Source organism: Lycium barbarum, chromosome 5, assembly GCF_019175385.1.
Source record: "Lycium barbarum isolate Lr01 chromosome 5, ASM1917538v2, whole genome shotgun sequence".
Classification (NCBI taxonomy): Eukaryota; Viridiplantae; Streptophyta; class Magnoliopsida; order Solanales; family Solanaceae; genus Lycium; species Lycium barbarum.
This window is the reverse complement of record NC_083341.1, coordinates 131,408,607-131,432,833: the sequence shown is the minus strand read 5'-3', so window position 1 is coordinate 131,432,833 and position 24,227 is coordinate 131,408,607. Positions and strand designations below refer to the sequence as shown.

General features: G+C 36.8%; 1 protein-coding gene across 3 annotated transcripts; it reads right to left on the bottom strand.

The window, feature by feature from the left end:
- On the bottom strand, window positions 1-23,644 carry LOC132641591 (ATP-dependent DNA helicase homolog RECG, chloroplastic). 3 transcript variants are annotated; one of them, XM_060358630.1, is made up of 17 exons: window positions 23,428-23,644; window positions 22,438-22,520; window positions 22,204-22,339; window positions 20,328-20,837; window positions 20,136-20,248; window positions 19,588-19,843; window positions 18,996-19,159; window positions 16,338-16,419; window positions 15,073-15,162; window positions 12,876-13,109; window positions 11,464-11,535; window positions 11,090-11,242; window positions 10,095-10,238; window positions 9,102-9,260; window positions 8,329-8,412; window positions 7,348-7,920; window positions 1-775 (listed from the first exon to the last, which is right to left on the bottom strand). In XM_060358630.1, the coding sequence occupies exons 1-17, from the start codon at window positions 23,449-23,451 to the stop codon at window positions 683-685; spliced, it is 2,970 nt and encodes a 989-aa protein (XP_060214613.1). In that variant the 5' UTR covers window positions 23,452-23,644; the 3' UTR covers window positions 1-682. The 3 variants fall into 3 exon arrangements, with proteins under 3 accessions (XP_060214613.1, XP_060214615.1, XP_060214614.1); XM_060358632.1 differs by lacking the exons at window positions 22,204-22,339; window positions 23,428-23,644 and having other exon boundaries at window positions 22,438-22,496; XM_060358631.1 differs by lacking the exons at window positions 22,438-22,520; window positions 23,428-23,644 and having other exon boundaries at window positions 21,180-22,335.
- Window positions 23,645-24,227: the final 583 nt, after the last annotated feature.

Sequence of the window (24,227 nt, the reverse complement as noted above, 5' to 3'; positions counted from 1 at the left end):
TGTCAAACCAAAGTCTGTTATTCTAATAATTATTTGTTTGGGCACCGTTGCTATTCTTGCGAATGTCAACAGGTTTGAGCCTTGAATGACACTTTATACAGAGACGGATTCAAAATTTAAAGTTTATGAATTCTTACAACAATTTCAAATTAATGTACAATAATAACTGAACTTACAGTAAAAAAATTATGAATTTTTAGGGGATTTCTTACTATATACATACAAGATCTAAACAAAAACTACTAGCTTCACATGAACCCACACGTACTCTAGATCCGCCTCTTGACTTCAAATAAGCAAGTAATTTTTGCCCAAGATACACAATAAAGTACAACGAGAAGAACAAAAACTGCTACCACATCTGTCTTCAGTACCAAAGCATCGATAGTGTCATCTCTCAAACATACTGAAACCTGCTATGTCTGTGTAATAGGTCCTCTATACCATGAAACACAAATGAACTTCTAAAGACAAAGTTGTAGCAGCTTGGAAGAGGTCTTACAAAATTGGATATACACAAGGACCAACATCCCTTTTACAGCATGTACAAAAATGAAGTTTTTCATTGATTAATGTACATCAAGATCTTCTAATCATATACAAAGTTACTATGCAAATTTTATAGTTGAGTGTCCAGGCCATCATAATTGGAACTTCACGCCTTACCGGTCATAGCTGGAGACTAGTCACCTAGAAGACACAGTGGCTGCCTCATGCTAAGTTCAGCCTTGATCTTTGGATATTTCTCCAGATCAAGAGAATCACCCAAGATTTTCTGGAACCATGATCAAGAATATCTTAGTTTTGTTTGGCAGAAAAAAGCAAAAATAAGGGGATAAACAGAATATACAGAGATGTCAAATAAACAACATAGAACTACAGACCACAAACTCTGAATAAATAGCATATCCATCATAACTTTTTAATCCCACAGCTCACAAGCATCTACTCGTTATCACTTACGTTGCTCCGATCCTTCAAAACAGTGAGGCAGCACTTTTGGAGGATCCAAGCAACTAAAGTGGTAACAAGTAACAATATCTCATGATCATCAAATTTCAGCCAACATTAGGATTGATCACATAAAATATAAACAATTATCCAAGATAAATATTATGGCTCCATCTTAGCTACTGAAGAACCAATATTTAATTTTAGTAGACGAAACAAAGACACGAGGTTCGATACCTCACCAACAAAAAATTCAAATGTAATACTCCCTCCGTCCAATTTATGTGGCATTATTTGACTTGGCACGGAGTTTAAAAAAAAAAGGAAACTTCTGAAATTTGTGATCCCCAACAAATTTGTGTGGCTGTAAATCCTTTCATAAAGTTAAATTGTTTCTAACTATAGAAAGGTGACATTCTTTTGGGACAGACTAAAAAGAAAAGTGTGCCACATAAATTGGGACAAAGGGAGTAGAAGCTATGATGCAACTTCTGAGAAAAAAATACATAAATGCATCCTCCATTCAGTATGAGGATTAAGTAAATGATCTCACTGTCTGGAATATTATTATGGTTGACTATGCTTTCAAAACAGAACATTATGCCGATGAATTCGTTTCCTCACATGCATAAATCATAACAAGTGAAACAGAAGAAGAATAAAAGACAAAACAGACGAGTTGCCAACAAATGTTAGAAAGAAATTTAATATAGCATACAATACCTTACAAAATGTAATCTAGAGAAAAAGTACAAATGGTCAAAACACGAATAAAAAGGAAAAATATGAAAATGTTGCATAAAATATGGAACCAGACTACCAGACTGTAGATTCGAGGATGTATCATGAATATGCATGTTTTTGAGATCTAGGAAGCATAGCACAAAATATATAGAACTATGTACTAGTGTCAGATTGAGGTGGAAAATATTAGCCCATCAAAACATGATCCGCCCAACCCGTCCAAGTTTGTGACCCACCCATTTATTAATTCAGCACGTCTAAAAGTAGGGTTGAAATGTAGTCCAAATTGATGCATGAGAAACCTTGACAAAATATTTTTAATTTATTCTTTTTTTGTTTAATGTGTTATATAAAGTCATAATAAACGAAAAAAGGTTTTATTAGGTAATTAAGCGTTGGGCGGATTGGATTATGACCTGTAACTATCTTGGACCTAACTCACAGCCCAAAAGCTAGCTATTGAGGTGGGAGAGCCCAAAGCTAAATAAACCCCCACACTAGCAAATATTTTTTTTTTGGTAAAGTAATAAATTCATTAGTAAAACATCAAGAAGATGCAAGGTTACAGATGGGAAAAGCTGACAGGCTTGGCAAAAACCTGTAGAACAATCTAAAGATATCCTATCTCTACTGAACTAGTGAAAAGGAGCTGATAAAATCTAGGAAGTTACCCACATTGTTTACAGGGGCAAAAAAATGCCAACTAAAAAGACTAACTAAACACCTAGACTTTAGAGAGCAAATAGGAGTTGAGATTCCTTCAAAGCATCTGTTGTTTCTCTCCTTCCATAGGGTCCAAAAAATTACTACTGGGATCATTCTCCAGATTCTTTTAATGGATTTGTCAACTCTCCAGAGTATCCAGCTAGCATATGCATCTTTGATGTTGAAAGGCATTACCCATTGTAAACCAAGCATAGAGTAGAAGAAAAACCAAAGGCTAACTGCTGCAGGGCAGTGCAAAAATAGATGGTTGACACTTTCATTGGTCTGCTTGGACATGATACACATGTTAACGACTATTACACCTCTCCTTCTAAGATTGTCTTGTGTTAGGCATGCTTCCTTCAGTGCAGTCCAAGTGAAGCAAGTAACTCTGAGAGGCTGTCTGGTTCTCCATACAAGCTTCCAAGGCCAGACCTCTAAAAGGCTATTTTGAGAGCACCAGTTGTTGTAACATTCCTTCACAGTGAAAATTTTTTCCTTAGAATTGCCCCAGAGGATTCTGTCCTGAAAATCTGCCACCAAAGTATTTTGTCCCAAACTTTCTAATAGAGAAAGAAAATCATCAACTTCCCAATCCTGTAAATTTCTCCTTAAAATTGGTGTCCAACAGTTGTTAACTCTATATTGAGCTAATGTTGCTTCTTTGTTAGAAGCTATCAGAAATAGTGAGGGAAATAAATCTTTTACTAAAGTGTCCCCAAGCCATTTGTCCTGCCAAAATCTGATCTTGAGCCCATTTCCAGCCTTGAATGAGACAGCCTGGAAGAATTCCTCTTGGAGACTACTGATGTGTTTCCATACTCCAACACCATGTGGTTCATTGCTTTTCTTTGCAGTCCAGTGGTCTTGAATACCATATTTAGCTTTGATGATTTCCTTCCAGTACCCTGCCTCATTTTGACCATATCTCCAAAGCCACTTCATGAGTAGGCTGTTGTTATGAAACTTAAGATTTCTAATCCCCAGCCCCCCTTGGCCTTTGGGTTGAATAACTGATTGCCATTTGACCAAAGAGAATTTATGAGTAACACTATTACCTTCCCATAGGAATTTCCTTCTAAGCCTGTCAATTTGCTTTAGAACTGAACTTGGCATAGGGAAGAGTGACATAAAGTAAGTGGGAATGCTGTCTAGGACACTTTTGATGAGGGTGAGCCTGCCACCCAATGAAAGATATTGCATCTTCCAAGTGGCTAGTCTTTTCTCCATTCTTTCAATGACCCCACTCCATATCCCAGATGATTTGAATTTAGCACCCAAAGGAAGTCCCAAATAGGTGGTGGGAAAGGAGCCTGTTTTGCAGCTAAGAATATCAGCAAGAGCTTCTAGGTTGGCCACTTCATTCACTGGATATATAGTGCTCTTAAGCATATTGATATGAAGTCTAGAGATGGCCTCAAAGATCATGAGAGTGGTGTTAAGATTAGAGACCTGCTGACAATCAGCTCCACAAAATATAAGGGTGTCATCTGCATACAGTAGATGAGAGACTGAGACTGAGGTGGAAGGATTTCTGCCCACTTGGAACCCTTGAATCCACTAAAGTTCTTTGGCCTTTGCTAACAGCTGAGATAATCCTTCCATCGCAATGATAAAGAGGAAAGGGGACAAAGGATCCCCCTGCCTGAGTCCCTTTTGAGAAGAGAAAAACCCAACTGGACTTCTGTTCACCAGAATTGAAAACTTCACTGTCGAAATACAGAAATAAATCCACCTTATCCACCTTTCCCCGAAACCCATTTGCTTCAAAATGTTGACTAAATAAGCCCAGTTAAGCAGATCAAAACCTTTCTCAATATCTAATTTGCATAGGATCCCAGTCTCTCCACTTTTAATTTTCCAGTCTAGCACTTCATTGGCAATCATAGATGCATCAGTGATCTGCCTATTCTTCAGAAAAGCACTCTGCTGTCCAGAAACTAAGGAATCCACCACTTTTCCCAACCTCTTAGCTAAAATTTTGGCCAGCAATTTGTAGACACTGCCTATAAGACTTATAGGCCTATAATCTCTAAGCTCTGCGGCCCCTTTCTTCTTTGGGATAAGAGCAATGAAAGAGGCATTGCATGATCTCACCATTTGGCAGTTCTGATGAAAGAAATTAAAAGCTGCTAGCAGGTCTGCTTTGATGAAGCTCCATGATTTCTGAAAGAAGGCCATAGTGAAACCATCAGGCTGGAGCTTTGTCAGGGGCACAAGTCATGAGAGCTTCTGAAATCTCCATTTCGGTGAAAGGAAGTTCAAGGTCCTCTTTATCCACTATGTTGAGACTTGACAGACCTTCAAAGACAGCTGAGGGTCTCCAAGATTCAGTCTCGTTGTAAATTTGTTGATAGTACTCCAGAATACCATCCTTGATCCTTCCTTTGTCTTCAATTACTTCATTCCTTATTTTGAGTCTGTCAATGGTATTGCCCTTTCTATGAGAGTTGGCCATTCTTTGGAAAAACTTTGTATTCTTATCCCCCTCTTTCAACCATAAACATCTTGATTTTTGTCTCCATGAGATCTCTTCAGCGGTTGCTATTTGCTGAAGTTCAAGCTTGAGATTCAATGTCTGGCCTTTCTCTCTCTTCTGTAGAGAGAGCTCTGAGCTCAGCTAACTGGTCCAGCTTCCAAAGTTCTTTGAGTGCCTTGTTCCTTTGAGTCTCGATTGTTCCATAGACCTCCCTATTCCATTTAGTAATGTCTTTCTTGAGATTCCTTAGTTTCTGCATTAGCACAAAGTCTGGGGTGCCTAATACAGTGTAAGAAATCCACCATCCTTCTATCATGTCCATGAAACCCTCAGCTAGAAGCCACATGTTTTCAAATTTGAAATAAGAAGGTGTGGTCTCCCAATCTCCACTTTCCAGGATAATTGGTTTATGATCAGAAAAAACTCTAGGCAAGGGGTACTGTTTGATAGTATTGAACATCTCACTCCATTCTGTTGAGATAAGGAACCTGTCAATTCTAGAGGCTTGGAGAGACTCCTCCCCTCTTGACCAGGTAAATTGTGCTCCCTGAAGTGGAGGGTCAATCAAATCCAGGTCTAGAATAGTGTTGGAGAAGCCCAGCATCGCCCTTGATCTTCTAACGCAGTTCAATCTTTCCCCCACAAATCTGCACACATTGAAATCCCCTCCTATGACCCATAGGTCAGACCACAATCCCCTGATAGATGCTAACTCGAGCCAAAGATCCTCCCTTTCTGGATTGGTATGAGGGTCATAAACACTAGTAAAAACCCATTTGAAATCCTCAGCAAGACTTTCGAATCTACATGATAAAGAAAAGGCTCCTGCTTCAAAATCAACACATTTCCAAGCTCTTTTGTCCCACATTATTAATATCCCTCCTTTGGTACCAATTGCTTTGACTTCTGCCCAAGAGATCCATCTGTTTCCCCAAATTTGCCTGATTAGAGATGGATTCCATGTCTCTATTTTGGTTTCCTGCAGGCAAATAATATCAACTCCCCACTTGTGAATAAGAGATTTCAAAGTGCTTCTCTTGTCTTTATTGTTGAGACCCTGCACATTCCAACTGAGTGTTTTAACTCTCATCTGGAATGAGCCTTGTGAGACCTGCCCCTCTCTTTCTTCCCACTCCCGTCCTGGAGACCCCAATCCAATCTTTTAAGTTCGGTAACTGCTTTGCTTTTCCCTTTCTTTAATTCTCCTGTTTTATTTTTTTGCTCAAGAATCTGCACTTTCCTTTTTTCCTCCATTCTCAGAATAATTCCCAGAAGTTCGTGTTCAAACCCAGCAACATTTACCCCCAACACTTTGCAAGCCTTCATCATTGTCAACTTCGTCCATTTTGAGGTTTCCACCACATCAGGGATATCAACAGTTTGAATTTGTGGATCATGCCAAGGCAAAGAAAGAAAACTGTTGTAGGACTGAGATGAGATACCAGAGTCAGATTCATTTGAAACTGACAGTACACTAGCACATATTATACCAACGTGGGACATAACAACTCCGCATCCGTCCTCCACGGCTATACCCTAGACCTTACTAGCCCTGGACGAACACTGCCATATCGGCGTCACCATCCCAGGCACGAAGGGCGGTGGGTAGCTTTGATACCATTTGTAACAACCTTGGACCTAACTCACACCTCAAAAGCTAGCTAGTGAGGTGGGAGAGCCCAAAAGCTATTTAAACCCCCACACCACCACATATTATACCGATGTGGGACAAAACATGACCCATTGTTTAGCCCATATGACCCAAACCATTTCAGCCCAAGTAACTTGAGTGGGTCAAATTCAGTCCAACCCGCCCATTTGACACTCCTAAATTGTCAGACATGTGTTGAACACAAACAGACCACAGTTCTGTTGGAAAACTATTTTCAATTTTTCTTCTTTCTCTTTATTTTTCGGGACATGCATATCTTCTTTTTCTTGTTTCAATTCGAAGTAAAAGAAGAAGCTGGTTCGTAGAAGAAAAAGCACTTCATTTCAACTTTATTGGCCAATTGATTTGCAATAGCCCTCCTCCCCTCTTCCTTTGTAGGTACTTTTCTCCTTAATTGTTCTAGAATGTTTGGCTTCAGCTTAGCATATTTTTTTTTGCTATATTTTGCTGTATGTATGTTTTGTTCTTCTTCGATGTTATTCAATGTTTTATTAAGATGAATAGATTATGGAATAAAAATTTAGCATAGACTGGGGAACTTATGTAGTGATGTTTTTCTTTTGTTAACGTTTGGCTATAATTAATGATTCTCGCGTACAAAGAATATGATTTTTATCCAACTCATATTGTTTCCCTGTGTTTCCAAAATTTTGTATCTAAATCCCAAGTTGATTAACAGAAAATAAGATATATAGCGTGTAAAAGTATGCGTAAACTCATCCAACCTGATTTACTCGTAAAGATCCAGAAACTTATGAATTAGATATTGAAGTCATTTATAGGAATTGATACTCACCAAAGCAGCAAGATGAGCATCTTGTATGATATTTCCATCTATCTCTAACCGAGCAATAGGAAACTCTGGAAGATGTCCTGACTGCTTCCTCCCAAGTAAGTCTCCAGGTCCTCTCATTACAAGATCCATATTTGCGAGGTAAAAACCGTCAGATGATTTCTCAAGCACCTGCAAACGACTTAGACTGCTGTCAGTTGATGCCACCAATATACACTTGGACTTCCTTTCTCCACGTCCAACTCGTCCTCTAAGTTGATGCAATTGAGCAATTCCAAATCTCTCAGCATTCATAACAACCATCATAGATGCATCTGGAATATCAACCCCAATCTCAATAACTTGCGTTGAGAGCAAGATATTGGTTTCTCCGGATCTAAACAGGTTTAGTGCTTCACTTTTATCGTCACCCTTCATTTTTCCATGTAAGAGACCACAGTTGTAACTTGAAAACTTTTGAGATATAGTCTCAAGATCAGCAGAAGCTGCACGAAGCTGAGGCAATTGCTCGGATTGTTCAATGACCGGATAAACAAGATATATCTTACCCCCTACTTCTAACTCATCAGACATCATCTGTACCACAAATAGTGCTAAAGGAAGTTAGACAAAGCATATGACGAAAACAAGATCCTATAAATGAGAAAGAGCAGAATGCAAGAGGTTTAGGACAAGCCTCTTGGAAGATACGCAGTTACAACAAAAGAACAACGGCTTTAAAGGAAGCTTAGCTTGTGACTGACAAATACAAATGGACTGTATTCTTATTTAGTATAGTAACAATAATAACATCTTTGACTTCAAAAGTCCCGTTTCTCTAGGTTAATGATTATAAGCAGCAAAGCTGATTATTCTGTCAGGAAGGAACAAAGAGTTGTAGATGTCAGTATTACCAACAAGAACTACCTAAATATCATGCTTCAAGTTTCAAAGAAATACAAAGTGTAATTGTGCCTGAGACTAAGGGAAAAGAAAATATATGACCTGATAGACCTTCTCAAATCCAGGTTCATTTCCTTCAATCACAAATGTTTCAACAGGAATTCTTCCAGGAGGCAAATCAGTGATCTGTTGTTACAAGAAATTCAGCAAAGAAAAACAGCACATAGAAAAAGGTGATTATTCTGAAGTTACAGCAAGAAACTAAAACTTATAGCAACCAACTCACACTGTTGAACTGCCAACAAAATCAAGAAAACTAGGTAAAGAGGACTCAAAGAGCAAAGGCTTTCCTTGCCCAAATTTTTCACAGTATGCCTAACTAAATCTTGTTATCCCACCCCTTGAATTACTCGCTAGAAGCTCAAATGTAGGTGTAACAAATCTTTGCATGCAACATAATTCACAAAAGAGCATTGCAAAATAAAATAGCACAATAAATATGTAAAGGAGGAAAACCCAAGATTACCGCTATTATTATTGTTCCCATTCTATTTTTGTCTCAACATTCCTTTCCATGCACAATTTTGTTTTTATAACTGAGAAATCCCCAAGGGCTAGTGGCATCCAGTTCAAAACTTATATGGGTCCTTTCCTTACACATACTTTAAGTTACTCCCCGAAAAATATAAAAGTTAGTGAAAAATGAAAATTGAAAGTCAAATTGAATCTATGGAGATAGTGCTTTGGGCAAAAAACAACCTGAAAGTACTTAGCTCCAATCCCAGTACTAAAAGCATGTATTAATCATCAAAAATGATCTCAGTAAGCAGGCAGTAGCATATCGACATAAGGAAGGATAGAGACTCTTAACACACCTGTGTCAAAGACATATCTCCATACAAAGCTAGAGCAAGTGACCTCGGGATTGGAGTGGCCGACATAGCTAGGACATGAGGAGCCATAACTACACTGTCCTTGGAGGAATCGTCCGAGATACTCGAAGACAGCTTGGAACTTATTGAGTTGTAATATAACTGCAAGACCACAGGCTTCAATCAATTCCCGGTTAAAGAAAGATACCAAGTGAAACCAAACATCTGCATGAGTTCATTGGCTTCTTTTCCTTGTTATAAAGAATTTCCAAATTAAAGTAGTGCATTGGCATCGATGCATGGAGATTCTGACAGATCCTTGAAATTAAAGACAATCTCGTATTTAAGTGTTATGGTCTATTGACATAAAAAGAGATGACCATTCACTAGTTTGGAGCTTTTGCATTATAGCATAACTGCAAACTGATCATGTTAACCACAATAAGATTTTTTTTTTTTTCTAAAAAAAAGGAACTGTCAAGCTGCACACTTAACTAAAAAAATCTGGTTAGTTTTAGTCAAAAGCTTTTACAACATTAAAATATTTGTGATAAGATATCATATTGATTCATGAAACTCACAATCAAGAAGCCCCTCATAGAAGCAGTGTAAGTTTACATCAGTTCATCAAGTTGTCATCAATAAAATTTAACGAATCATCTAAGCAACATATAGCTTCAGTACTCCACAAATTAAGTATACTATTATATCATGTTCTGCCCCAGTGCAACAGATTGCTCCTTTCCTACAAAAGCTCTTTATTAGCTAGAGAAACTTGAAGAGCTAAATAGACCCAACAAAGCAATCTCCACTTCATTACACACAAAAAGAAAACTAACAACCTGACATTCACAAGTAAAACAGTCAGATGGAAACGAGTAAACGATTTGTTATTATTCCTTGTTTGGTTTCATCTTGATTGCATAGTGGGAAAATCCTCAGAAAATTCTAGCAGCACAATCACCAATCAGGGCGAGGCAGGTTCAAGCACATTACCTTGCTGTTAAATCGTCCTCTCTGGATAACTCCAAACCGATGTTGCTCATCCACAACAGCAATGCGTAAAGCTGAAAATTCCACTTTTTCAGCGATTAAGCTGTGAGTCCCAATGACCAAAGAGATATCTCCAGTTTGGAGACCCTGCCAACAGATGGCAAACAGTAAAATAAACCGAAAGGAGAAACGTGATACCACTGATACAAAAAGCATGTCAGTTATAGGTGATTTTATGATAATAAGGAGGATTCTCCAGTTTAGTCCATTTAAGCTTTTAGGTAGGGGATTCATATAACTTAACATGATACCAGTGCAAGGAAAGGTCTTAAGTTTGAGTGACTTCGTCATTGATCAAGAAAGTATCTTCGGTCGGTGCGAGAAAAAGAATCAGGCTTACACATGATGTCACAAACCTAAGATAAATAAAAGAATCTCCCCTTTAACAACTTAAATTCTGAGATGAGACGGTTCACACAGTTCAACAATAATAAATAAAGGAATGAAATTGCCTGCATATGCAAATAGCTTGTGCCAACTTTTAGCAGGTTTTTTTTTGATAGGTCCGATAGCAAGATGTTTTTCGAGATAGATGTAGTTATCAACCACCAAAGGTTACAATGTACTCATGAAAAAATAGGATAAAGGTAAGAATTTAGTGCTTCATGTTTGCTAAGAATTATTAGGCTTTAGATATTGATAGGCATTCACCAAGAAACTCATGTGGATTCCAGCAACCCTTTCGTCCCTCTTAACTCTTCATTCTTGTGTTCTCCTTTAAGAACACTTTACTGCTCCAAAGTTTAGACGACTATCACATACAATTCTCTATTTCACTACCTTTTAAGCCATACTGTGCTAACGTGTACCTTTTCACTCAATTTGAAGCCTAAATTTCAAAGTCAGCAAAGCAGCTTTTGCTTAGAGATATCCCACATCAATGGTAATACAAACCATGTAACAAGGAAAAGATGAAGCGCTACCATAAGATTTCTTACCTGGCGAATCAACCGTGATTCCTTTGTAGATGTTGAGCCAGTCAATAGAGCAACTGATGGTTTGCATTCTGCCGCTTCCATGTTGGCTAATAAGTTTTTAATTTGCTCATAATGCTGAACAGCAAGCAACTCGGTTGGGACCATAAAAGCTGCCTAAAGATGAGAACTTAGCAATTATTACATGTGACACTGGGTATATAGAAGGCCGAAAGAGTTTATAGCTCCAAGCTTGTATTCTAGAAAGGATGTATGCAAACCAAATTCTTTTATGGATACTTGTATTAACGATCATAACATAGCTAATAAAACAAAGCAAAATATAGCCACAAAGAAATTACATATTCATGCAGCAAGAAATATTGGTGCTGACTAACCTGGTAACCTAAACTGATAACCTCCAAACATGCTAAAAAAGCAACCACAGTTTTCCCGCATCCAACATCACCCTGAAAAAGTGCACAAATTTGAAACACACCCACATCAAATCCGCAATAACCTCTCTAGTCTTCCAAAAGAAAGTCGAGTAATTCTATTCTAGAAGCAAGATTATCATTTTGAGCCGAGGGTCTTTCGGAAACAGCCGCCCTACCTTTCAAGGTGGGGGTTAGGTCTGCGTACACTCTACCCTCCCCAGACCCCACATAGTGGGATTATACTGGGCTTGTTGTTGTTGTTGTTGTTGTAAGCAAGATTATCATTTCTGGCCGATATATGACGGAAAAAGAGTTAAAAAGAAAAATCATTTATTGAGAGAAGGCAAGTAAAATATCCAACTCGACAGCAAAAATTAATTTGTCAAAGTAAATTTGAAATTAAAAAAGAAGTCAAAACTAGGAAAATGTTGGTTTTAACTAGGACATGTTAACCATCCGTTAAGATCATTTGTGTCTTTCTTCACGGAAGGTTTCTCATCTGCATAAGTTAACTTTTGGAGAAGAAAGAGAAATGATTAAAAGCTTTGGTTGCTGATAATTCTACTCCACCCCAACATCCTCACTTAAATTTTGGAGAACTGGAGGCAAGATATCCATATATTTAGCCCGAGCAAATAAACTGTCCATTTGCACAAGCTTTAGCCAGAAAAATGAAAAATGATACCAATAGTTTCATCTATACTTCGTCATCATTTTTCCTTAGAGTACAAGCATAATAAAAAAAAGTTCCTTTTAACATCACTCATTGTAGAAGATCAAGAAATTAAAAAAATATGTTGGAAAATAAGAGAAACAATTTTAAAATCTTAAACTTATCAATAAAGGTGCTTACAAGAATCATCACACAAACACAAATACGTACACATTATAGCACATATATACATGTACATTATATGTATGTTATGATTTATTTGTGTATGTACGTAATGTATGTATGCGTGCTCATGTGTATTAACATCATATAATAACATAGGAGGGCCTTCAAATAAAAGTTTTTATTCCCAATTCAATACAAGTAATAACATTACTTCCAAAACAGTATTCACAAAGGCAATGACAGAAACAAAAGAATGGATTGTGCAGATTAAGATTGGAGACTCGTAAAGTAGAGCCACCAAATTACAACATCCTGAATGGATGAAATTTATGATCAAATTATCAATAGAAATACAGAATTAGTTAATCTCCCAGTTCAACGTCTTATGAGTAAAAGCCAATGATTTGTAATAAGAATGATGTGATGTCAGAAAAAATGGACGACTACCGCAAAATCCCCCCCCCCCCCCCCAAAAAAACACACCCCGGGGCCCCAAAAACAACTTGCAAGTAAACAGTAAAGCAGATTTCACTACCTGTAGTAGACGATTCATGGGAACAGGTTGCTTTAGATCCCAAATAATTTCTGAAGCAGCTCGCAATTGACTCAATGTAAGAGAATAAGGAAGAGCCTTCAGAAATTTCTTAGTCAGCATGGACCATCCATCTGTGTTTATCAAATTGAATTCCGATTTCCGATACTTATCCAGCAATCCATCTTTCTCTACTTTGGTACCAAGACCTTCAAGCATTTGGAATAGCCGCCCAAGCTGAAAGACAAAAAAAAAAAAAAAGTTAGTTATATTAAAAGCATCTCAAGCCACGAGGATCATTGAAAAGCATCCGTGTCTCTTATTGTGCTTCAAGATCTGAAAGTCTGTTATTGTGCCTCCATTTTCATGCGCATATTATCGAATTCTCCAGCAGCAAATTGACTGTCGTAAAGTCACATTTGTTATAATAAACTTCAGAGGCAAATCTAGGATTCCCGGAACATGGGTGCACCACTAAAAAAAAAAAAAAAAGAAGGAAAAAATGTATTAAGTGGGAATTGATCCCTAGTCCTCTAGGTAAATAACTCAACATTCAACCAAGTACACCATTTAACCTTCTTGTAATACGGGTGCCAACAAATAATATTATACCAATTTCAGAAAATATATACATAAAATACCTAGCTTTACGGAGAGACCATGGGTTCACGTGCCCCAAATTTTGCCTATAAATTCGCCCCTGATCAACATACATGTTCAAGCTGATCCCCATTGAATTACATGGTATATTTGGAAGATGAAGCCTAGACTAATAAGAAGGGTTAGATGATTTTAACTTCTATCCTTAAAGGAATATGCACTGGATATTTGTACAAAGGATTAACTGATATTGTTAGGAGGGTGGACTATGGAAATTTGATGTATTAATTCTGGGAGATGGGGTAGAAGTAAAAATGGTTAATACTAAGATTGGGGCAGCATGTCCAATCTTTGAACAATTCTTGAGTTGCAATTGCTAACTTTGGTAATAAAATAATTAGTTACGTAGAAAAAATCAAGTTCAGAGGGGGAAGAGAGAGAGAGAGAACCTTCATACGAAAATCATAATGGGTAGCTCAATTAGGTTCAACAACACCTTGACAGAGTTGATTATGTTATACATATCCAGAAAGTGGGAACAGGGATACTACTGGTCCCCGCAATAAAGGCATTTGATGGAATCAAAGATTTGCACTGCATGTTTCCTATAGACATCTGGTGCAGAAACAACGCTCTTGCGATGTTACCCAGGAAAGGAATTTCTTTTCCCGACTGAGTTTTACTTTTCTAATATCAGTGTTTGGGGAAGATATCTACTACTCAAAAATCAAAATACAATAATGGTTTAAGAACTGAAGTTCTTTATTGTAAAGAGATGTAATCTACCTCCATGCCCATCCCTTTATCTTACTAAGTTAAATGATATTTATATTTAAAACCTCCCTCATCACAGTAAAATAAAGGCCCAAGAACGATGCTTCTTAATAAAAGAGTGTACCTGTTCCAGCATCACGTGCATATAACTAAAGAATCAAAGTAAAAAGGAAAAAAAGAAAAGAGGAAAAAGAAGAAAAACCAAGTGCAGCCTAAAATCCAATTCACGAGAAAACCAAAATCAGGAGTTCTATATGATATTTTAGTACTTCCAGGGGATGATTACTTGTGTTAGTTGGTGTTTCATGTGCAAAGAATCGGGAGAAGATGTGAATCACCTACTTTTACATTGTCCGACAGCTTCTTTTTTATGGTGTGAAATTCTGAGATGGTTCGGACTTGAGTGGGTGATGCAGGGCACTGTACAAGCAACAATGCTTAGTTGGGCTTCTAGAAGAAGGAAGAGAAGATGCAGGGCATGGGATTTTGCTCCTCCAGCACTTATGTGGATCATATGGAGAGAAGAATATGCGAGCTTTTGAGGGAGTAGAGAAAGACTTTGTACACTTGAGGAATAGCCTATTTTCCCTCATTTCTTTTTGGTGCAACCATGAAATTCCTACATGTATAGATGATTGGGTTTTATTTGTAGAAAACCATGTCTTCTTGTATACAGGCAAGCTTTTGTCCTTTCTCTAATGAAATTTATTAATTTATAAAAAAAATAGATCTACCTTTATGTTGAAATTGAAAAAGGAAAGGGAAAGCAGGGAATTCAACTACTAAAAAACTATTTAGCTCCTCTAATACCGAAAACTATGATTACCTGAAGATAAAAGAATTCATCAAATACAAGCCTCTTGCGAGCTAACTCAGCCTCTTTTACGCTTTTTGGCTGGTGAATTCCTGCATATGCCTGCTTATTGTAAAGCCGCAAGAGGAAAAAGAAAAATCAGTCTCAACAAATAAGGAGATTGGAAGTAAAAAGGCTTGTTGCTGACATAGAATAAATAAATAAACAAAAGCTTCTCTCGTTTAAAAATTAAGCTTTTGAATAAGGCGGTTAACACAGATCAACATAATACCAGAGCAAACAAAAGTTCTAGGTTTGAGTCCCTCCATCCCCATTATACAAATCGTGCCCAAGAAAAAGATCTTCAGCGGTCTCATTATTATTCATGCACATGTACAAGCATCAGAGAAAGGGGACTGGAGAATCTCCAAATTACTATAACGAGAGTGTAATAAAGGAGGAGTGGAGAAAAAAACTCGACACTGAAGAAGAGTGAGCTAAACCCTGAATTTTGTAAGTCAATAGGTAAAGTAAAGGAAAACTTCTCAGCTTTAATCTTCTAGCACCACAAGCATGCGACGATGATTTAAATAATCAACCATGACTAAGATCATCCTTCATCAATGGAGAGGAAATGTGACCCTCAAGAAATAGAAAGTCTGTTACAGAGATCAGACAGTGAGATCTTGGGGTGTCAGTAAGGTGCTAAATACTTAATCAGCTTCTTGATAGTAATTCAACATTTCTCGTGTATTTTCTCTGGAAAAGATTGATTGTATCACTATACCCTTAACTAATTAACCTAACTTTCTCTCAGAAATGAAGATCAATTTATGTGAAGGAGAACGGAAAAGCACAAGTAATGATTAAAAAATAATTGATAAGTACTTACAGAAGTTTTATTCTAATATAAATTGATATGTTCTATTTCTTAGTCAGTTGATATTCAGTTGTACAGAAAATAACAGAAAACCTCATGTTCTTTCTTCCTGATCGGCTGATCCTCCTTAGCTTTGTCATTGTTTCACTCAAAAGAATGTTACACAACATGTTGCATGTTTGCAGAAACAGAAAATATGACATGCAATCAATGTATATTCCTGAAAGATCTCATTTTCAATTGTTAGTCTCACTCTCAGGGCCATCGAATTTCATTGAAATGATACAAGAACTCTTTCCAGCAAAAAAGACGTACTCAACACCATACGCATCATTTCATTTTCCAGTATATACGATGCAGTATAAAACAAATAGAAGACAACGTAAATCTGACGAGGCATATGAGAGCAATAACTTACGTCATGAAGGCATAAGAGTCCAAAATCATGAGCCAGATCTTCAGGTATAGGATCGATATTGGATGGAAGCACCTTTAAGGCTCTATTTAAATATTAAAAAAAAGGCATATAATACTTGAGAAGAATGGTACCCAGAGATAATATCAAAATTACAAAAAGCAATAAACCAATAAACCATGCAAGATGACAAAACACATTCTTTGTACAACTTCCAGCAAGAAACTATGTCCATGTTTCAATTAAGAAAACAATCAAATCTCAAGACAACATAAAGGGATCAGCTGGAATAGTCGCTACAGGCAGACACTACAAGAAAGCTGGTGCAGAGAACAGATGCTGACAATGACAAATTTGGAACCCTAGGACCTAGTTAAAAGAAGCCAGATTCCACATAATATGATCATTGTTCAGCTCTGTACTTTCATTACTCTTATATCATCAACTAGCGTCATGTTTATCTTCAAATGAAAATGAAAGTTGTCAGACCACCACAGAAAGTAGAGTGCTAATACTAGTGGTATTAGAGGCATTATTTAGTTATATTTTATCATTTAGAATAGTTCAGTTACGCCAGTTGACAGAGGAATAAGTAGCTATGCTAAATTTCAATTCACAATATTCTTCAAGATGTCCTTTGCACTTGTGTGCTCTAATATAGCCTTGTAATTTTAAAAAGGTTCTCCACATTCACCAGCAATTAACAGAAGGCATTGTATGACTATGAGCATTAACATACACCTACACCTAGTACAAACAAGCTTATCTTGGGAAATTCCTTTGATAGGTAATCAGTATTTTTATAGATAACTAACATTAAGTACCAAGCTAGTATTGAACAGGTACAAACAAAAGCAAGAAGGTATCCTGCAATTATGTAAGGACTCTAGATTTCCAGAATAGCTACTAAATCTTGTGAGCCAAGTAGGCCGTGTATATATATTCTGGGTAGTTCACATGACAATGTCCATTAGATGGGCTTACTTTTTTGTTAACACGATGCCTTTGGGATGCTTGTTGACTTCTCATTTGTGTTTTTGAGCTTTAAAATTCAAGTAACGGGCCACCTAGTACCCAATTTGCATGCATGTGATGGTACAGAGATGCCTAAATCTTCATTATATGGTTAAGCTTTCTTATCATTATGGGGCTAAGAGTTGGCTCAACGGATGTGAGTTTCATTTGGTGCCGGTCATGGAACTCTAGTTCTGGGTCATGACACTTTTCATAGGTGTTTTATGTTCTTCCTTTGATAATTCTTTCTAATTTATTACTTGGTGAAACAAGAACTAGGAAACATCAGTTTCAATACATTTGGTAAGATTCCTAAATGACAATTTTTCTGCAGTTCCTCTACATTTACCTGACCTTAATAAAATCTTAGTACAAGAACGAGATCTTGTCTCTTTTCCAAGCCTTAGTTTCTGCTCTCCTTATTCTCTCATTGCAACGACCTTTTCTGATAAAGATTGCAATGGCCTTATCTTTGCATTTGATGGTCTTGCAGCCTCATGTGGACTTGCCTTCATCATTCAACCTCTTAAATAAACTCATTAAACAGTAGGAATGCATCCACAGCCTATCTGCTATGGAAGATCACCCAAGAAACTGACAGCTTCTTGATCTATGCACACGACTAATATATACATATGATACTTTCTGTGTAGTTATTGATCAAACAAATAGGCCTAAAGTCACACTCTTTCAACTGATTAGGCTTAGCGTCGCACACTCTCGAGCCCAATCCTGCTTAAGCGCCAAACCAGTAAAATTAGAGGCAATCCTTTTCTATAAAACTCAGTTAACACATTTCACGGCACTTTCAAACCATCCTCAGCCTCATCACATAGTTGGAGAAAGACCTTCGTAAATTGGTGTCCTCACTCTTCTTCCTCAAAAGATCTTTCCAACCATTTCATCTTGGATTGGATCCGAAACTTAAGTCATGGGTTTCACTAGGTCTTCCTCACTAAAAAACCATCCTTGGAAGCTAGTCAGATCTTCCCTTATCGACTCATTTTCCGAGCAAAATCTCACGAAATCTTCCCTCTTTGCCTTTAGCTTCATCAGAAATTGACTAGTAATCTTTATTGCGACTTTCCTCATAGGTTGTGCACTGATTCAATTATCAAATTGACCAACCACTAATTCATAACCTCTCTTGTGTCAAGTACAAGCTTGTCCTTAACCCTCCTGTTCATGCAGTCTACGGAAATTTTAGAGTTCTATTATTCCGATAAAATGCTTGTGCAGCTTCAAAAAACTAAAGTAGGGTTAATGAGATCATCAAAATACATGCATAGGCTTTTCTTCCTGCTATGCCATGCAGCCTATGAAAGTTTTAACGTAATTTGATACAAAATCGAGTCCTCCTTGAACAATTTCAAAAAACTAAAGGCAAGTTCAATGGAATCAACAACATACATCATGTACCTTAAACAAAGTAGTTGTTCTGATTTAGGCACTGCGTTACTGCTAACACACTACATAAATACATGTAAAACTAGAACAAAATAAACAGATATCTGAAAAATAAGAAAGTAAAATGTGAGAATGAACATAAAACACATAAGCTTTTCATGACAAAATGGCAAGAAATAGCTTCTTAAAGATACCACTTTGCACATACTACTAAAAAGCAGCTCAGATTTGAGATCTGACCTTGAAATCACATCCCTAAGAAAGTTAGAGCTTAAACCTCCTTTTGAAGGATATATAGGATACGGCCTCCCTTGTGCACAAACAGATGGATCCTTTTCATCTTGTAGCACATCCATATTGTATTCCCTCATCTCGTAATGATTTTTTGACCTCATAATTCGCACCTTTCAAATAGTAACATACAGATTACAATATGTGAGAAATTAAGAAAACCAAAATAAGATGCAGTGCCACAATGATAAAAGACATGCTTTCATAATAATCACAAACAATTGATTGCTCCACATAACGGCCTACAATCATAATATGAAGTTTCCCATGAGAAAGTTCATCAAATCGCACTCAACTTCGTATCAAATTCTTAGCTTTTGGAACTCTCAGAAACTGCTATATCATATATGATATAACTAAAACAAGTAACCAATTGTTTCCAGATCACGTTATAGACATAACATCTTTAGTTTAGCTTAAGAGGTTACTTGTGCAATGAGTACCAAAAATTTGTCATCAGCATTAAAGTTAAAATTGCTAGAAGAAAATAACGAGATTCATCAAATTCTTCGAATGATGAAATATAGATTGATCAACTCACCTTACCACTGACACATACAATGTCTCCCACCTTTTGCTTCTCCTCTATGCTCTTGAGAAAAGGTAGATACGTGAAGCGAGTGCCACGGAAAAACTTTTTCAAGTGTAAAAATACTGTTTTCTTCCTGACATTATCAGCTTTATCACTCATTAAATCGGCACTATCATCCCTAGAAGTGGATGGTGATTCATTATCTACAACATCACAAGTGACAACCACCTCAAGGAATGACAAAGAATAACTAGCTCTTATTCCCCTGCATGGAAAAATACAAAAGAAAATTATTCAATTTAACAAGTCCGAAATGTGGTTATCGAAACAAATCTGGTACTTAAGTGGAGAAGGGTGGAGGAGCAGGCCCATTTTCCCCAAGTTTCAAAGCTGAAAAACCGATTTCTGAATCCAAAATAAAATAGTGCTAACTATTCCATATTCCAAAAAGAAATAGAAATAATCTTACATGCACAACAATTAGAATCAACCATGAACAGTTAGTCCTCTTGCAAATCAGAAAAGCTAAGGTAAGAACTTCTGAAAAGGTGATTCACCTTGAGGATTTGATTTTTCCAATAAAAATCAAGTATTGCCCATCCTCAATTCCACCCTGTGCATTTTGCAGATCAACATATGTCCGAGGAAAATGCTGCAGCAATTTGCGCAACTACACATATACCAGATGATCATTAGAATGATGAGTTTGCAAGCAAAATGATAGTAGGCTAAATAGTTCCAAGTCTCACTGTGTGAAGGCCACAGTTTTCCAGCTGACGAGAGTTCCGTTTGCTGAGCCCAGGAATAAAGCTAATAGACTGATCAAGCATTACTTCAACCAATTCATCATTCTGTTTGACCCCATGGTGAGGCAGGTTAGAAGGTTTATCTACAGTGAACTGCAAGTCTTTTCTTGTTTCTGTCTCCAAAGTATCAGGAATATTAGCCGCACCCGAAAACAAAATTTGCCATGTCTCATATAGGGAATCGGGACTGATCAATTGTTCACCCACAGAGCTAGAGAGAAACTCTCTACAAATTTTTGTGGCCCAAAGCCCATTGTCTCCATGGTTAGATGTTATCCCACTGAATAGTTCAACAGGTGGAGAAGAACCCAACATGATTGAAGAGAATTGTTTACACATTAAGGAGAAATCATAATCATCTGCTCCTCCATCAGGATGAATATCAGATAGGTTTTTAGATCCTTCACCATCAATTAGATCATCTAAACCATCGTAACTCATCACCACAGAAGCCTGGGAGAAATTCAAATAACTATCACCCGATGAGGGGGAAATGTCTGGGAAAGGAAGATGCATCAAAAACAATTTAAAAAATTACCAAGTCGGGGAACAACTTCTCTTCTACATTGCTTACTCAAGACAACCACCATAATTTCCCAAAGAAAAGACGATAAAGTACAAACAAGTAACCAGAACAGCTCATACAATTGGGTTAAACGAAACTGATGGGCTGCGGCATGTTGATGGCCAGCGTAAAAATAGTTTAAACTCTGACAAATCCTCTAACTACAGATACAGAGGTGCATGGAACTGATGATACTAACTAACTAGGATTTAGGCACCTTGTTCAATTACCCATAATGTGTGCATTCCACCATTCATAATGAATAATCACGAAGAGAAAACGCATTTGCAGACATTAAGCATCCTACTCCCTTACCAGCACATCCGAGTTCTGAGATATAACAAACGGAAAAAGGCTGGACATAAATGCATCAACAATTCATCAAAGATCACAAATATAGAACATCTACCATCCATCATCTAGTTTAATTAACTTAAACGGACAAAGGCCAATCAAATAGAGTAAAAGATTAGAGGAACCCCAAAAGCACATTTCACAGTAATGTCAAATCAACCGAAGAAGTATCCATTGTTTATGGGCCTAAATGATATGCTTAACATCTGTACTTGAGCTACCATTTTCCAGCCCCTCTACTCCTCTAGTATATGTACCACTCTTTATTCTTTATTAAAATTTGGAACAAGTTTATCTCCCGTGCAAGAAACTATATGCTCATCTTTGCCCAAGATCATATCATGTAGTATTTCACCGGGGAAAGAAAATTTAATCGTTAAGGGTATAAGGTTTATATTCAAACCAAACCTATTTTGGTTCAAGGATCAAAAAGAAAAGGAAAAGAAAACCAGGATGGGGGAACCATTGACTTCAGTGCCCTGTGGGGAGGTTTATCTCTCGCCCTTTTTTTTTCTTTTTTTTTTTTTTTTTTTTTTTTTTTTGCAACTTCATTAGGGAAATGTAACTTATTTACCTCCTACTTGTGATCCACTGTCAGAGGGTTGCAAAAGTGCTTTCCATTCTAAGTAGCGGAGAATACTTGCCTTGTATTCTACAATTGTTTTTCTCATTCTACTGATTGTTTTCTTTTAATAAAGTCTTAACTGTTTCGTCTTTACAGCAAGCCACATATTCAATCATTTGTCAGATAGCATGAGTGCTAATCGACAAAAAGAAAATAAGAGAGAAGGATAAGAAACCATCTTGAGGAGGAGGCTGGGGAAGTAACTAAAAAAACACAATACATATTTCCCATTCATCAAGAATTTAGACAGATTCACTGATAAACAAATATGTAACCTTATTTAGAAACTTAGACCTATCCTTGACACTAGCGCGACCATAAACATCGACTTCCTTCAACAGCTTTTCCGCAAGCTTATATTTTGTCCTAGAAAATACTGTTGACATCTTGGAAGAAAGAAAATAGTTAAACCTGCATGACATTACATGGGTTAAATATTAGCATTCATGTCAAAGATTTACTTCAATCACGAAGAATTCATATAACCATAAAAATATCAATATTAGTACCTCATATTTTGGCTCACAAAGTTCCTATATCCTCTTTGAGCTTCAAATATCAATGCACTTCTCAAGCACTTCTCACTTGAACACTGGAAAAGGTAAAGGAGATCATAAGGAATGGAGCAGACGACCAAAAACTTTCATGATTTACATGTTCCATAGAGGAATTTGGGAAGAAAAGCGAATGGTAAAATGAAAGAAGCTAATGCCTTGAGCTATGCCACTGTAGGATCATTTAGCATTCCTAGAAACTACTTAAATTCTCAATTCTATATATGAGCAACCAGGTTTAAGCTTTCATACTCATCCATTAAGACGTTCCCTTACTAGAGCATCGACTTGGTGGACCCCGCGTTACCGGGAGCTTAGTGCACCAACCTGCCCTTTACTCAGTTCTTACTTAAATTTAGGGAAAATTACAGTCAAATACCATTCGGCCATCTAGTTTAGAAAATATGTACACAGTGTATAGGTAGTGTATAAAGTATACTAAATATACATATACTATACATACCTCTACAGCTGAAGTGTATAGACAGTGTATACTTCGGCCATGTTTGGTAAACTAGATGGCCAAAGAGTACATTTAGGTAAGCTTCCCTTAACTTTATGTATGTTTGCACGGGTAGAAGTAGAGCCCCTATACTGGTTCGACCGACCCCCGGTAAGTTCTTGCCCCCCACTTGTGGATTACACTGGGTATGTTGTTGTATAATATTAAATATAGAACTCACATATTAGCATTTAAAGTAGTTGTTCTAAAACCCAAAACCCATAAAGTTGCTAAATTACTACAAAATGAAGCACACTCAAATTCAAGACTAGCAACTTTGCTAAATAACTAGAAAATAGTACAAATGGAATAACATTCATCTAGCTACATAGTTGTCCATTTTGGGTAATTAAGCAAATGGGTTATAATTTAAATGCAACAATTAACAAAAGCATAGTGGCTAATAATGACAGGAAAAGGTGAAATTCAAGAAAAGGGTGTACCATAGTAGTACGTGAAATTGCCATGTGTCACCAGCTTTCCAAAATGGATGAAGAATTATGAATAGTATAGACATCAAAATTAAAAGTGTAAAATTGCTCTTCAAAATGGTGTAATCTTTAGTTTCCCTTTTATGGGTTTGAACCCATTTCACTTTTTAAAGCTTAGAGAGTACTGAAAGAAAGAAGCTTTGAACTTGGGGTACTATTACTAGACTGGACCAAGACTACTAGGGATATAAGAGAGAAATTGGGTGAGAGACCCCTTTTTCCAATTTAAAATATTTCAAAATTAATAAGAAAAAGGAAAAAATGTCAAAAATACCTTTTACTTTGAAAAAATGGCTAAAAATATTTTTTGTTACGAATTTAGGTCAAAAATACCCCTTCTTTCATTAAAGTTTTCAAATATACCGAAATTCAAAAATCCCCAAAATAACTCGATTTTATTTTTTAAACTTGCTCCTTCATTTAAACCCGACCTAACTAAACATAAAACCTACATCCCCTTATTTCGAGTTCTTGGCATTTTGCAACCTTTACGTGTGTTGTCTTTTGTAATTTACATCCTATCCTATTTTTTTTAACGATTTGCACCCTAATCTTTTTATTTCTTTGCAAAACAATAAAGCAACTCATTTTAAAAATATTTCAGGAGGGCAAAGTAGGAAAATACAAAATTTTATATTCCTAAATTTATTTTTGTATGAAGGTGACTAGATTTGGTGAAAACTTTTCCCGCCGTACATCTGCCCTTGTATCAGGAGGGAGATTAGTTTTCTTAGTATGGGATTGTAGTTCAA

Excerpts from the sequence above, each read along its gene's own strand:
- LOC132641591 (XM_060358630.1), bottom strand. The coding sequence starts at position 23,451 with ATGGCAATTTCACGTACTACTATG. Across the intron at positions 16,420-18,995 it reads CTTAGGGATGTGATTTCAAG|AGCCTTAAAGGTGCTTCCAT; the intron begins GTCAGATCTCAA and ends ATATTTAAATAG. Across the intron at positions 776-7,347 it reads ATGCTCATCTTGCTGCTTTG|AAAATCTTGGGTGATTCTCT; the intron begins GTGAGTATCAAT and ends TCATGGTTCCAG.